The 13770-nt window shown below is 31.7% G+C and overlaps 1 protein-coding gene across 1 annotated transcript; it reads left to right on the top strand.

Annotated features, from left to right (window-relative positions):
• Positions 1–7887: 7887 nt before the first annotated feature.
• On the top strand, positions 7888–9892 carry LOC120071752 (MATE efflux family protein). Its single transcript, XM_039024130.2, has one exon. The coding sequence runs from the start codon at positions 8016–8018 to the stop codon at positions 9633–9635; it is 1620 nt and encodes a 539-aa protein (XP_038880058.1). The 5' UTR covers positions 7888–8015; the 3' UTR covers positions 9636–9892.
• Positions 9893–13770: the final 3878 nt, after the last annotated feature.

The following is a 13770-nucleotide window of genomic DNA, read 5'->3' as shown; positions in this document are numbered from 1 at the left end:
ATGGCAATCCTGTTGGGGTTGATGCCTTAAATCTCGTAGAGTTCTATAATTTGTAATTGTATTGTACAAACTTTTTATTTATTTAATAAAATATGAGATATTTTGTTTGACATTTAGTAGCATTTTAAACGCGCAAACCAATAAATAAAACATCTGATGTTATCATCTGTAGCTTAAACATGTATATAAAGACATACAAGTGAATCATGTTTAAGTGATAACTTAAATGGTCTGTAGTAGATGGATAAGGCTAGATACCTTATCCTAGTGATGCTACAAGTACGGCCTGCTTTGTAGTCATTACAATTGTTGTAAAGAGCTACAAATGATATGATTCTGATCATTCATGTGAAGACATGTGAGCGGTGGTATTCTATACAAAGGATTTTTTATAAGACCAGACCACGAAAGGACTAGTCTCATTATATAACGTCGTTCATAATTGAGACTTACGTTTCACCAAGATGACCATAGGTGACATGACTTAAATCTTGTGTGAGTTGTGAACTCCAGCCTATGAAGGTTATCCTTTGATTTGTATAGGTGAGAGCGGTCAGATTGCCGACTCAATAAGTCTACCATTTTTGAAATTTTTCTGATTGGGGAGCTGGGAACACAACTACACAAGGGGAATTCACTCCTTCCGCAATGTCAGGGTAAATAGATAAATTACTCCCTTAAGAGCTAATTTTGGGGCTTGAACAATGTGGCGCCACACTCTCTCCTGGCCCGAGAGGGGTTTGGTCATAGTTGGACTATGACTTATTGTTTATTAGAGGGATCAGTGGTATTTAAGGAATTAGATGTAACTATAAGAGCAAAACAATAATTTTGGCCTAGCTGTATTTATGAGCAATTTGTGAAGGGTCATCGCACTGTTGACTGGTTATATCCAACAGAAATATAAATATATCTGTAGTTCAAAGAGTACATCTGTTGGTCTTTAGTGGAGTGCCTGACAGTTAATGAATGTTGAATAATTTAATTAAAATGTTGAATAATTTAATTAAAGGAGTTTAATTAATTATTCAAGTACCATTAGAGCCTCAAGCTAAAAATCTATGAGATCCCCTCTGTAGCTCAACAGTGATTTAATGAGAATCAATTTTGAATTAATTTGAATCGTTCAAATCAATTGAGGGAATTAATTCTATGTGATATAATTAATTTAATTTAATTATATATGATATAATTGCTATCATATATTTGATACATCATAATATAGAGTTTATTTGAGAGGAAATAAATATTTGAATATAACTCAAATATTAATTATGTGAATTGGATTCATATAATTAAATTTAGTATAAATGAGATTTATATTAAATACCATGCATTAATGAGAGAATGAAAATTATAGGTTATATTGTATTTGATACAATATTAAACTATAGATTATATATTGTATTTAATATAATATATAGTTTAATATATATTATATGATAAAGTGGATATCATATAATACATATTAAATGGTTTATTAATATAAATTATTTTAATTTATTTTTTGAAAATATTTTTTAGAGGGAGTTGTAATTCATTCCCCTTTTTCTCTCTACTTCGTGCGTGGGGGAGAATGCAGAGAGGTTGGTTTTTGAGTTTCAACTTATTCTTTGAGTTTTACATAAAAAAGAAGAAGTTTTTCTTAAAAAGAACTCTGCAAGAATTTTTTCCAGTTTTTCTCTTGCTCAATTTCTCTCAATTTTTCTTTCTCCCAAAATTCTAAGAGGCCACACAATTCCTTGGATTCTCATCCTACAAAATACAAAGGAAATTTTCGTGGTGGTGACCATTAGGGTTTCGAGTTCGTTGCAGTACGTGGCAATTTTGGAGAAAAAGAAATACATGAAGGAAAAGTTCTTCAAAGGTAAGTCTCCCTCTCTAATCCTTTTTCTCAATTTTTATTACATGCTGTAAACTTTAATTGAATTGCATAACTATTGTTGTAATTGGTATTCTGTGTAACAATGAAATTGGGATCGATCTCCATGTTTCCACCTAGAGTTTTCACAGGTTCCTTCAAATCTAAGCTACAAAAATGCATAGTATTGTCCATAACAGAGGCAAAATATATTGCAGCAGTGGTAGCAAGCAAGGAGTTGTTATGACTTAAACGGTTCCTTCAAGAGTTGGGTTTGAAACAGGTGAGTATGTTATATTTTTTGATAGTCAGAATGCTATGGATTTGAGCAAGAATCCAATGTATCATGCCCGTACTAAACACATTGACATTAGATATCATTGGCTACGAGATGTAATTGAAGAGAAAAGATTGAATCTGAAGAAAGTCCACACTGACAAGAATAGTGCAGATATGTTAATTAAGGTAGTTCCCAAAAGAAAGATTGAGCTTTATAGTAAGCTTGCCAGGATGAGGTTCAAGTGATCATGGATGTGATTGAGTCGTCCCTGTATTGGGTTGGAGGGGGAGATTATTGTGGATGTCCAGCCCACTTGTTGCACAAGCAAGAGTTTATTTTAAACTTTTGTTTTATGAGCCCAATTAGCCTGATTTTTAGATTGACCCATCTTTAAGCCCTAGGTTTCTTTTATGTGATATGGGGAAGATCGAAGGGAAAGAGAGTGAAAAAGAAGTAGAAAATCGAAGAGAAAGACAGTAGTTCGGTTTTTCAGCGACAGCTTTCACAAAGTTGTCAATTTCTAGAGTTTTAACCATTAGATTGTGCTAAAATTTGGCCTACCTACTCGGGACACATAAGGTCTTGTTTTGAACGGTTGGATCGTTGTTTAGAGATCTGGTTTATCCGTAATCACCGCCGAACAAAACCTATAAAACTGGGTGATTTTCATTTTCTTTTTATCTCCCAAGTGTTCATCTTTTATGTATGAAAGTATTGGTGAATAGTGAACCTTTGTTTGACTAATTTGGGTTCTTTTTCCTCAATTTTATCATAATAAGATAAGTTGACAAGGGTGGACTCCTCACAAGTTCCGTGGTTTTTACTCTTCAAATGTGTTTTGGAGAACAATTGTTTGGTTGATTGTTCTGGAAGAGATCCTAGTAGGTTGTCATTATATTGTTTGGCTTTTGATTTTTTTTGTTTTGTATTTTTAAAGAAAATGTTTTTTTTAAATATATATTATTATATTATTTTATGTTTGTGTCTACGACTAGTTGGACACATGGTGAGCTTTTGATTTTTGTTGAGTATCAAACAAAATGATTTTTAAAAAGAAATATTATTGTGGGGAAGTTATTTTAAATAAAAAAATTACTAAAAATATTTACAACTAATAACAAAATATCGCAATCTATCTGTGATAGACTGCTTTAGAGGACGATAGACTACTATCTGTGAGAAATAGATAGTAATCTATCGTTGTCTATCGCAATCTATTATAGATAAACTATAATATTTTGCTATTATTTGTAAATATTTGGTTCATTTTTCTATATTTGAAAACAACCCATTATTATATTATTTTATGTTTGTGTCTAACAGCTAGTTGCTTTTTTTAAAAAAAAATCTTCACAATTGATTTTTCTTTTTCCAAGATCCAAATGCTCAAATTGAATTTGGTTTTCACTTATTTTTCTTTCTATTTAAATTCTTCATCTCTCCACATTTCAATAACAATTTTACAATTTTTACAATTTTACATAATTAATTAAGCATCTATTGTTGCTCTATCCAAACTTCAATTTTCTTATTTTCATCTAATTCTTAAGCGAAATTTATTGTTAGTGTAGATTGATTTGTTGAGTGTTTAACTTATAAATCCACTCTTTTAGAGAGTTTGCCAAGTGTATGTTCTTTAATTTTTTTCAAACTTTTGTAAGGATTGCTTTTTGATCCCAACAAAAAAAAAAAAGAAAAAAAAAAAAGAGTTTTGTGTAAAAGTTTCATCCTCAATTGTGGAAATGATTAGGTTTGTTCATGTGCCTAAAGAAAGGAAAGTTATAGCAGTTCGACTTTAAGCTATGAAAATGAACGTATTTGTATGAAATTTGTTTACAACCATATGTTTTTTAATTTGTTTATGCTAATTAAATTGACTTTTGGAAATGAACGTATTTATATGAAATTTATTATCCAAATTTTTTTAAAAATTTATTTAATTGGATCTACTTAGAGAAAAAGTTTAAATTAATTTTAAATAAATCCGATTCATGGCCTTTGGTGTTACCAACGTCATTCTCACTTAATTTTTGGTCATTAGTTGTTTGGGTTTTTTGTTCTTTTCTGTTTCGAACTTCTTTTGTACTTCAAAAGGTACTTTGGACTTCTTTGGTCATAAATTTATAAAAGAAAGGGATTTTTCCTTTGCCCATTTACCCTCACCAAGCACACCGAACCCAATATAAGTTCCACCGAAAGGCCGCCAAAAAAAAAAAAAAAAAATTGCTGAAATGGGGTAGCTATAACACACAAGATATGCACAGCAAAAAGTTGGCTCATTTCACTTCTCCCGAATGAAAAAAGATATTACTCTTCAAAACAAAGAATACTTAGTACATTATTCGTACTATATCTATCTTTATACATTCTAATAAATTATCCAATCATAACTTGTGATATGACAAATCTACTTTTTTTTGAAATATTTTAATTCTATTTATGTCGATGATGAGAATGAGATAATTGTTGTAAATGGGAACGTAATATACAATTTTTAATATAAAAAATATATATATATTTGAAAGAAACAGTCAAAAAAAGGCATTATATGAATGGAATGTTTTAAGCAATAAGTTTATAGTGATATTTGTTGGTGTCTGTGTGGGCGATGAATATGGAGTGATTAATTAGACTTTTTCTCTACACGTTTTTATGACCAAACCACTGTGTGTCGTTTTTGTTCTGTTTCAAAGTGGGAGATAGATAATTGCATACAATGAAAGAAAGCGTCACTTCAATGCGGAGCTTCCTCTTATGTCTTAATAAAATTAAAGACCAATCCACCATATTTTATGCATATAGTTTCATTTTAACCCCACGGCTCGACTCCACTTGGCATTTCTTGGTCCACTCTGTTGACTCTTCATGACCCATTTTTTGCCTTCAAAATTTCAAAGCATATACATTTACTGAAAATAAATAAATAATAATAATAATCTCAAAGGCTTCTTGAAAGTTGACCTTTTCTTCCCCCAAGTGTTTTAACACTCTTTATCCATATCAAAGGTTTTTCACTTTTTTCTTCAAGTCAAAGAATTGGACCCTTCTTCGTCACTATTGGTTATTTCAAATATGCCGGATATGAATCTAATTTTGTATTCTACCTGAAACGGCTGTCCATATATTAGGTGCTAACCAACGCCACCATTTTCTCACTCACCATTATGAATTTTCAGCATGATGTAATAATGAACTAATTAATAATTTGAAATCGCATGTTTGTTTGTTAGTCGATGTAATATTAATTTACTTTCGTTGATGTCAAATTTTGATCCAGAGAAAATATACCTGACCTCTACGTGACATCAATGGTATGTTTGTGATTTTTTAAAAGAGATCACCTGCAAAACAAAGAAGAAAAAGAGTTATGATGTCTAAGTCAGTAAGAGAATTGTAGAATAGAGAAGAAATTAAAATTTTAAGTTACCTCATATGGAGTTATAATGATGTATTCATAGGAGATTTGATCTAGGGTTTATCTTAGTCCAACTAGGATTAGGGTTTCCTAGGTTAGGTTATCTCTCAAGCCAAATGCACTAGGACTTGCATTTAGCATGCCCTGGTCATCAAACTTCGAGCCTCAACCTCGACCTCATTCTTAGCCAAGGCTGACCAGCCCAACATCCTTGCTAGGTGCGTTAGGATTTCATCCCTTAAGGCCTAGCTATGCTGGATCTTTGACCATTGGGCTAATATAAGAGGCTCGACTTCGGTTGGGGCCAAGACCAACCAGGCCCAATTTATCCTAAGCTTATTCCTTCAGCCTTCTCTTACTCTCCTCTGGCTATTTTACCCTTGATTCCATAATCCACCCATAATAGCTTTCACCTATCAGCTTAAGTTTATTTTGTTGTGATTCACTTTCTACCTGTATTTTTAGAGCACAATGATTAGGTGAAACATAGGTTGCGTCTAATAAAAAAATTGCCACATGACATAGTTTTATTGGGTGCAACTTGGGTTGCATAAAAGATGAGTGCAACTTAGGTTGCATCCAAGTTTTTTTCATTTTCAAATACCAATTAAGTTTTTAAAATTAATAAAGTAATTAGTCAAATTTTGCATAAATTTCAAAAATAAAAAACTAAAAATATGATCTTTATCAAATGAATTTGAAATTAATAATCTTACGTTCCCCTTTCTTTTATACAAAAATAATAATAATAATAATTTGTCACATGACATTTTTTTATTGGACAATTGTTTGGGTTACGCAAAATATAGATGCAACCCAAAAAACACTTAAGATTTTTTGGAAAATTTTCCTATACATGGACAATTTTTTATATTACCTTCACTTATTGTATGTAACGTCAACGTACGTTTAAAAATAGAGATAGACCCATTGACATTAATATGAAGTTCATAAACATTGATGAAGATAAATTTATAATATGAAGTAGAAAAATATGGTAGTTTGTACACTAGAATAATTCTCAAATTTTCTGTAAAAACAATGATTGAGAGACACGCACACGTACAGATAGGTGAAGACGTGTGCAGAAAAGTGAAGAGTAAGGTTTTGACTATTATTGTGAGAGAGGAAAGAGAGTTCAAAATTTGACACATTAATTAAATATTTTAACTGCCACGAACTGTCATTGAAAATCTGGATTGGGCATTTTGGCGAGGAGGCTCCAAAGTGGGTAATGGACAGAACAAACATTTTAGAATGATCCATTAAGACAAACAATTAATATAGTGGAAGTGGAACACACCAGTACTGTACGATAAAACCAGCTGTGAAAGATGATGAGGCCGTTTCAAGGTTTGGATTTTGCTGTCATATTGAACAACTCGTAAATTACAAGAGCTTCCAACCAAACATTTAAATACACAGTATATAATATATATACATAGTAGGTGAATCCAAGGACAAAACATAGTCGATGGCCCTTTTCTGGCCTTCCAATTCCCTCCCTCTCTATTTCTCTTCTAATTAAAACTCACTCCAATCAAAACAATTTGGCCTACTCACTAAATCTCCCCCCTTTTTTCCAACAACAATAATAAACATTATATCAACTCTTACCATACTTGTTAAAACATTTCTAATGAGTCTTGAATTTTTATGCCTATATGTCATTTGATCCATATATTCTATCTTGAACTTTCCATTCATTTTAATAGAAAATCATTGCCTATTGATGAGACTTTTGGAATTTTTTGCTCACTACTACCACTAAATGATTTTCTATACTAAATGTCATTGGGTTTAGATAAGTATTTGTCTATGTAATAAATTCTTTTCATTAACTTTGTTTATTTACATGTATGCTGTCAAATTAAAACTTTTATTTATTATTATTGAAAATGAAACGAGAATGGGGGTTATGTTCAAAGTGGACAATATTATATGATTGTATAAATATATTTTGAAGTTTATCGTCCCTTATATTGATCCACTTAGAGTATGTGACTTTTGAGTGAAACTAAAAGTAAAGTCATTAAAGTTAAGTCCAAAATAAAGAATACCATATACCATCTAATCTAGAGAACTATTGTCCATTATACCTTTCACTCCATTTAAAATGGACTCATTATAATTCTTAATTAGACCCGTTTAGTATGTAAATATATAAGAAGTAATAAAAAGTAAAAAGGTTAAGTAGAGAAAAAAAAAAGTTGTGATTATTTAACCACAATCCTAGAAATGGCCGAGAGAACTTTTTAATTTATCGAAAAATAAGAGAGAGAGAGAAATTACGCGTTGGATAAGCTATAAAAAGGGAGTGATGTGTTTGGCAAGAACCCCCAAGTACTCATTTTCTCCATCTCTCTTTCTTTCATAGTGTCTCTTAGTTCTCTCTCTCTCTCTCTTATTGTTTTTCTGTGTGTATCTAACACGATTCTTTGTAAGGCAGAGAAGAAATTATGTGTCGTGTAAGGTGTTCCAATTGCAGCAAATTATGCAACTGTGAAGTTTCTTACCTTAACTCAATCAATGACTCTGAGAACCCTACCAATTCCATCATGCATCATCTCACTAACCCATTGATCCCTCAAGCCCCGACATCCCAACAATTCCACAAACCAACAAAACAAACTGCCATTACCAATACCAATTCCAATTCCCATTTCTCCTTAGCCATTCAAGAGGCTTTCTCCATTTCTCAAATCGCCTTCCCCATGGTCCTCACCAGCCTCCTCCTCTACTCCCGCTCTCTCATCTCCATGCTCTTCCTTGGCCGCCTCGGCGAGCTCCCTCTCGCTGGCGGCTCCCTCGCTATCGGCTTCGCCAACATCACCGGCTACTCCATTCTCTCCGGCCTCGCCATCGGCATGGAACCCATCTGCGGTCAAGCCTTCGGTGCCAAAAAATTCACCCTCCTCGGCCTCGCCTTACAGAGAACCATCCTTCTTCTCTCTCTCGCCTCAATCCCCATTTCACTCCTTTGGTTCAATGTCAAGAACATCCTTCTCCTCTGTAAACAGGACCACTCCATTGCCTCCCAAGCTCAACTCTTCCTTCTCTACTCTGTTCCTGATCTCTTCGCCCAATCCCTCATCCACCCTCTTCGAATTTACCTTCGCTCTCAATCCATAACGCTCCCTCTCACTTTCTGCGCTGCTTTTTCTATTCTTCTCCATATACCCATCAATTATCTCCTCGTTTCCTATCTCGATTTCGGTATTCGAGGAGTTGCCATAGCAGGGGTTTGGACCAATTTCAACCTCGTTGCTTCTTTGATCCTTTACATATTAATTTTCCGCGTCCATAAGGATACATGGGGAGGCTTCTCTCTTCAATGCTTCAAAGAATGGGGAGACCTTCTTAATTTGGCAATCCCAAGCTGCATATCTGTCTGTCTCGAGTGGTGGTGGTACGAGATCATGATCCTCCTCTGTGGCCTACTGCTAAACCCCAAAGCCACCGTGGCTTCCATGGGCATTTTGATTCAAACCACCGCATTAATTTACATATTCCCATCTTCCCTCAGTTTCAGCGTCTCCACCAGGGTGGGGAACGAGTTGGGGGCAGAGCAGCCAAAGAAAGCGAAATTAGCAGCCATTGTGGGGTTGTCCTGTAGCTTCCTTCTAGGGATTTGTGCTCTGTTTTTCGCAGTGTCCATAAGGAAAATTTGGGCCAGTATGTTTACAGACGACAAAGATATCATAGCATTAACGTCGATGGTGCTGCCCATAATAGGGCTGTGCGAGCTCGGAAACTGCCCGCAGACGACGGGGTGCGGCGTTTTGAGAGGGACGGCTAGGCCCAAAATAGGGGCGAATATAAATTTAGGGTGTTTTTATTTGGTGGGGATGCCGGTGGCGGTGGGACTATCGTTTTACGGTGGGTTTGATTTCAGGGGACTATGGCTGGGACTGCTGGCGGCGCAGGGTTGCTGTGCGGCGGCGATGCTGGTGGTTTTGGGATTTACAGATTGGGAGTTCGAAGCAATTAGAGCTAGGAAACTAACTGGTGGTGGTGGTGAGGAGGAAGTGGTGGAAGCTGAATCACTTGTGCCTAAAAACAAGCAAGATTGCTGCTAATTTTACATATTATCAAAATTAAAATTTGTGACATAGATGATGAAGCTGATCACAATATCTGTTTATCTCTTGTTTTTTTTTCCCTTCGGAAAAAAGAATATATTAATTTTTTTTTAAAGATGTACAAAAGACAGAGGGAGAGAGAGGGGTTTTATGAACAATACGATTTTGATCACATGGGAGAAGTATTCTCTTGTAGGTTGCATCTAATCATTGCTTTTACATTATATCTATCAAAAATCAAATCATCCCAAAAACTCTAGACCTCCTCATCACAAACCCATTTCTCTTTTTCTTTTATTATTTCAAATCTTCTAATATAAATCATAACAATATTTCCAATATAAAAATAGATAACTCTACTTGTTATGTCGGCCTCTTCTCTCGTATCAGCTCTAATATTTCTAAATACAATTTTAAAATATCAATGTTTCAAGTTGTAATTTAAAATAGTGGTATGAGTCGAAATTAAGGAAGCAAAGAAATATACACTGACAAACTCATAAATATGGTATTGAATTATAAGAGCTAAATTAAAATAATAGGGTTTGAGATTATGAATATAGGTACAACAAGTTAAGGATCTTTTTAATTAAACCATGTATCTCTTCCTCTACATATAATATGGTCAAGTTATTAAAAAAAAAATACAAGAATCTCGGCCAGCTACATGGCTGATTCTATGAGATATAATATTTAGATCATATCAAATATATAGTTATATTTATATTTATATATATATAGTCTTTTGTTTACAATTCGCCTCATAAATCCTATGTCAGTTGTCACCCTATTGTGACCTCTCTCAGGATTTATTTCCTTTTTGTCCTTTGAAGTTTTATTTAATTCAAGTTAGAAGTTTTGTGCTTCGGAAACCACATGGGCATTCAATAACTACGAGGAATGAAATTTCATACTATTTTCCATCATTAAATATATATCTTATGATTTACTATATGATTGTAAATCCTCAGTATTTCCAAAAGTTGAATTCTATATGTTCATATGTTAAGTTTATATCGTAGCTAAGTAATTCATTTATATTATTATATATATAATTTGAAAGAGGAAGTTCTGTTTGTACATACTATTTGATAAAAATGTGAAAGGTAATTTTGATTCTATCATTTTCTTTGAATGTATGTAATGTTTGACCAATAATTTTGTCCACGCCTGTAGCTAGCCTGAAAATTTGTGTCTTATGTTCTAAACATTTGAAATGTTTTGATTGGTTTTACCATAGTTTTGTTTGTATCTTTTAATTTGTATGTGTTGGATTAATATATAGTTTCCATCCAGAGTTTGATAACATTGTCTTCATCCAAGTTTCTTGTTCTATGCAGCCTTGGTAAAAGCGTGGAGAATTCTTACGAATGTTATAATATATATATATATATATATTTTTTTTAAAAAAAAATGTATTTAAATGTACATAAAATCCATGAAATTTCTAACGCTTACATGAGGCTTAAATGTATTTAAAGTTTTCGTTTTTCAAACAAATGGAAGATCAATTATAAGAGCACGTAAATGAATTATTGTTTTTTCTTTTTTGAAAAATATTTTGGGATAATAACTTTTTTTCTTCGTAATTTTAAATTCAAAATGTAAAAGTTTTATATCAATAAAATATTTAAGTTTCTTATGTTATATTTATTATGCATTATATTAGTATGAGGTGTAATTGCAATAAATAACAATTTTAGGGTTAATAATGAAGTGTATTGCAATTTTTTTTTTTTTATAAAAAATTACAAATATAGCAAAATCTATTATTGAAATTTTTTTACTAATAATATACTCTGTCATTGATAAACTCTAATAGTTGGATCGAATTGGTCAATTCATCAGGCCCATGACCTGAAGACTGCCACCTCGAATGGCGTCAGCCTCATGCGGAGAGACCCACCGTTATTGGAAGGTACTCGACTCCTTCTAGAAAAGTCAGGCCGATCGATTCGTGTGTGGTAGTATGATCGATATGCCGATCATCCTCCTCTCTCACTAGGGTAAATAAATGCTTTCTATTTATTTTGCTATATATCTATAAATTATTTTGTGTTATTACATATTTGTTAATACTTTAAGTTTTATTGCTATGTTTGCAACTCCTCTATGTATAAGTTAAGAATGATAAAATAATATATGTTTTTAATTCATATTTCGTACATAATTTTGGAAAAGTTTTTTAAAGTTAGATATGAAAAACACGATTATCAAATGCTTCAGTCTCTCTAAGATGAAAAACAGAAGGACAAAAACGTTATTATTCCATCGCTAAATCTCATCTCACATATAGCTTAAAAAATATAATAAAACTTAAACTATATTTTGGATTTGTGCCAAACTTTAAAAAAAAATGGAAAAAAGAACAAAAAGCTCATTTATCTCAAAGAATTTAGGTGAGTAGATAACATAAAATTCTATCTTACAACTAATTGACAACGAGAGGAGAGGTAGTCCATGTGTTCTATCTATTTTTCAACATAATTAATGCTTATATAAGACTAAAGATAACTCTTATTGGTAGGGTAATATTCCAAAACATATCTTTAATTATTTTTATATGATAAGTGTAATTAATTTTAAAATATTACACGATAAATGATGGTTGAATTATTCAAATCTACACCTTTAAGGTAGCCGGCAGATACTATAATAATGTCCATTTAAGCTATGTCCGAATGAATTTATATTTATGTAATTTACGACCATGGTGGGCACATAGATTTCTATATATATGAACGAAAAAAAGGTAGGTAACTAACAAACTTGGTCATTAAATTTTACAAAATTGAATTGGATATCTCAAAGAAAATATATATGTAAATAAATATTTAATTTGAATAAACTGTATAATGATATGAGGTTTTATTGGCGACATGCATGAATTTTTATAAATGGCACAGGTATCATATTAATTATTCAATTCAAAATCGTGGAATTGAAATAATTAATAGACTTTCTAGAAACCACCCTGTCAATTTTGGTAGTTAATTTGGTTTTTTGGTCAAATGCTTCAAATTAATTAACGTATAAAATGGATCAAAATGACTTAGTCTTACCTATTTGATTTTAATTTTTTTTTCTTTTCAGTGCCTTTTTATTTTCCCTTTATCATGAGCAATTATATTAATTTTGAAGGCCCAAAAAATAAACTTTAGTTAGTCAAATTAAAATTCTTCTCATCTCATTAATGGGTTTTTTTTTTTCCCCCTCTTTTAGACTTCCCTAATCTTTTTCCATTGGCGTATATCGCAATCTGGAATTTTAGGATTTTGTTTACATTTTTTATTCTAGTTTTTAAAATTTTGTTTTTTTAAACAACGAAGAAAATTATTATTTACTATCTCCATGTGCCATTTGTATAGGTATAACATAACTTTCTATATCTAACTCCCTTAATCCTCAACTTCCAAATAAATTTAGAAATTAAATCGTAATTAAGGAAACAAAATATTCATCAAATTTCAACGCATATATATAAAAAAACATTATTTTGCCTTTTTTTAATTATTATTTATTAATGTGACTCGATAACAATTAAATAATTAAACCACATGTGAGAGTACGATTTTAAGAGTCTGTTTAGTAGATAATCTAGATTATATATTATATTTTAGTAAATATGTATTTGGCAGACAACTCGAACTCTATTTTTAAAAGTTGTTTTTGGATTTTGTGATTCAAATTGTGCAAATTCTGAAAACAACATTTTTATGTTTTCTTTTGTATCTGGATTTTGATTTTTTCAATTTTAAAATGTAGTATTCTATTAAATAAAGATAAAAATATTTAGAAATACAATATGCTATGTTATAAATTCAATTCATTTTCTAAAAAATATAATAGATTTAAATTAGAATCCAATTTCTATCAACACATATAAATACAACTCTATTTTTATTGAATCGTTGATTCTAAATTCTCTATCCAACATACTCTAAACTTTTCAACCTTTTGATATTATTTATTTAAAATAATGATAAGAAAACCACTATGTTATTTTTATCTAAACAAATTATAAAGTAATTCATATTTAATTTTCCTGGTATGGGTTAAAAAAATTAAAATGTTGCATTTTTAGAAGTGTCTCAAACAAAATTTGTCTCCTCAATTTTAACCCTAGTTATTT

Source organism: Benincasa hispida, chromosome 1, assembly GCF_027475165.1.
Source record: "Benincasa hispida cultivar pf3 chromosome 1, pf3_genome.v1.1, whole genome shotgun sequence".
NCBI classification, from domain to species: Eukaryota; Viridiplantae; Streptophyta; class Magnoliopsida; order Cucurbitales; family Cucurbitaceae; genus Benincasa; species Benincasa hispida.
This window is presented reverse-complemented; position numbering and strand designations above follow the sequence as displayed.

What these genes read in the sequence shown, in the direction of transcription:
- LOC120071752 (XM_039024130.2), top strand. Translation starts at nt 8,016, where the DNA reads ATGTGTCGTGTAAGGTGTTCCAATTGCAGCAAATTATGCAACTGTGAA.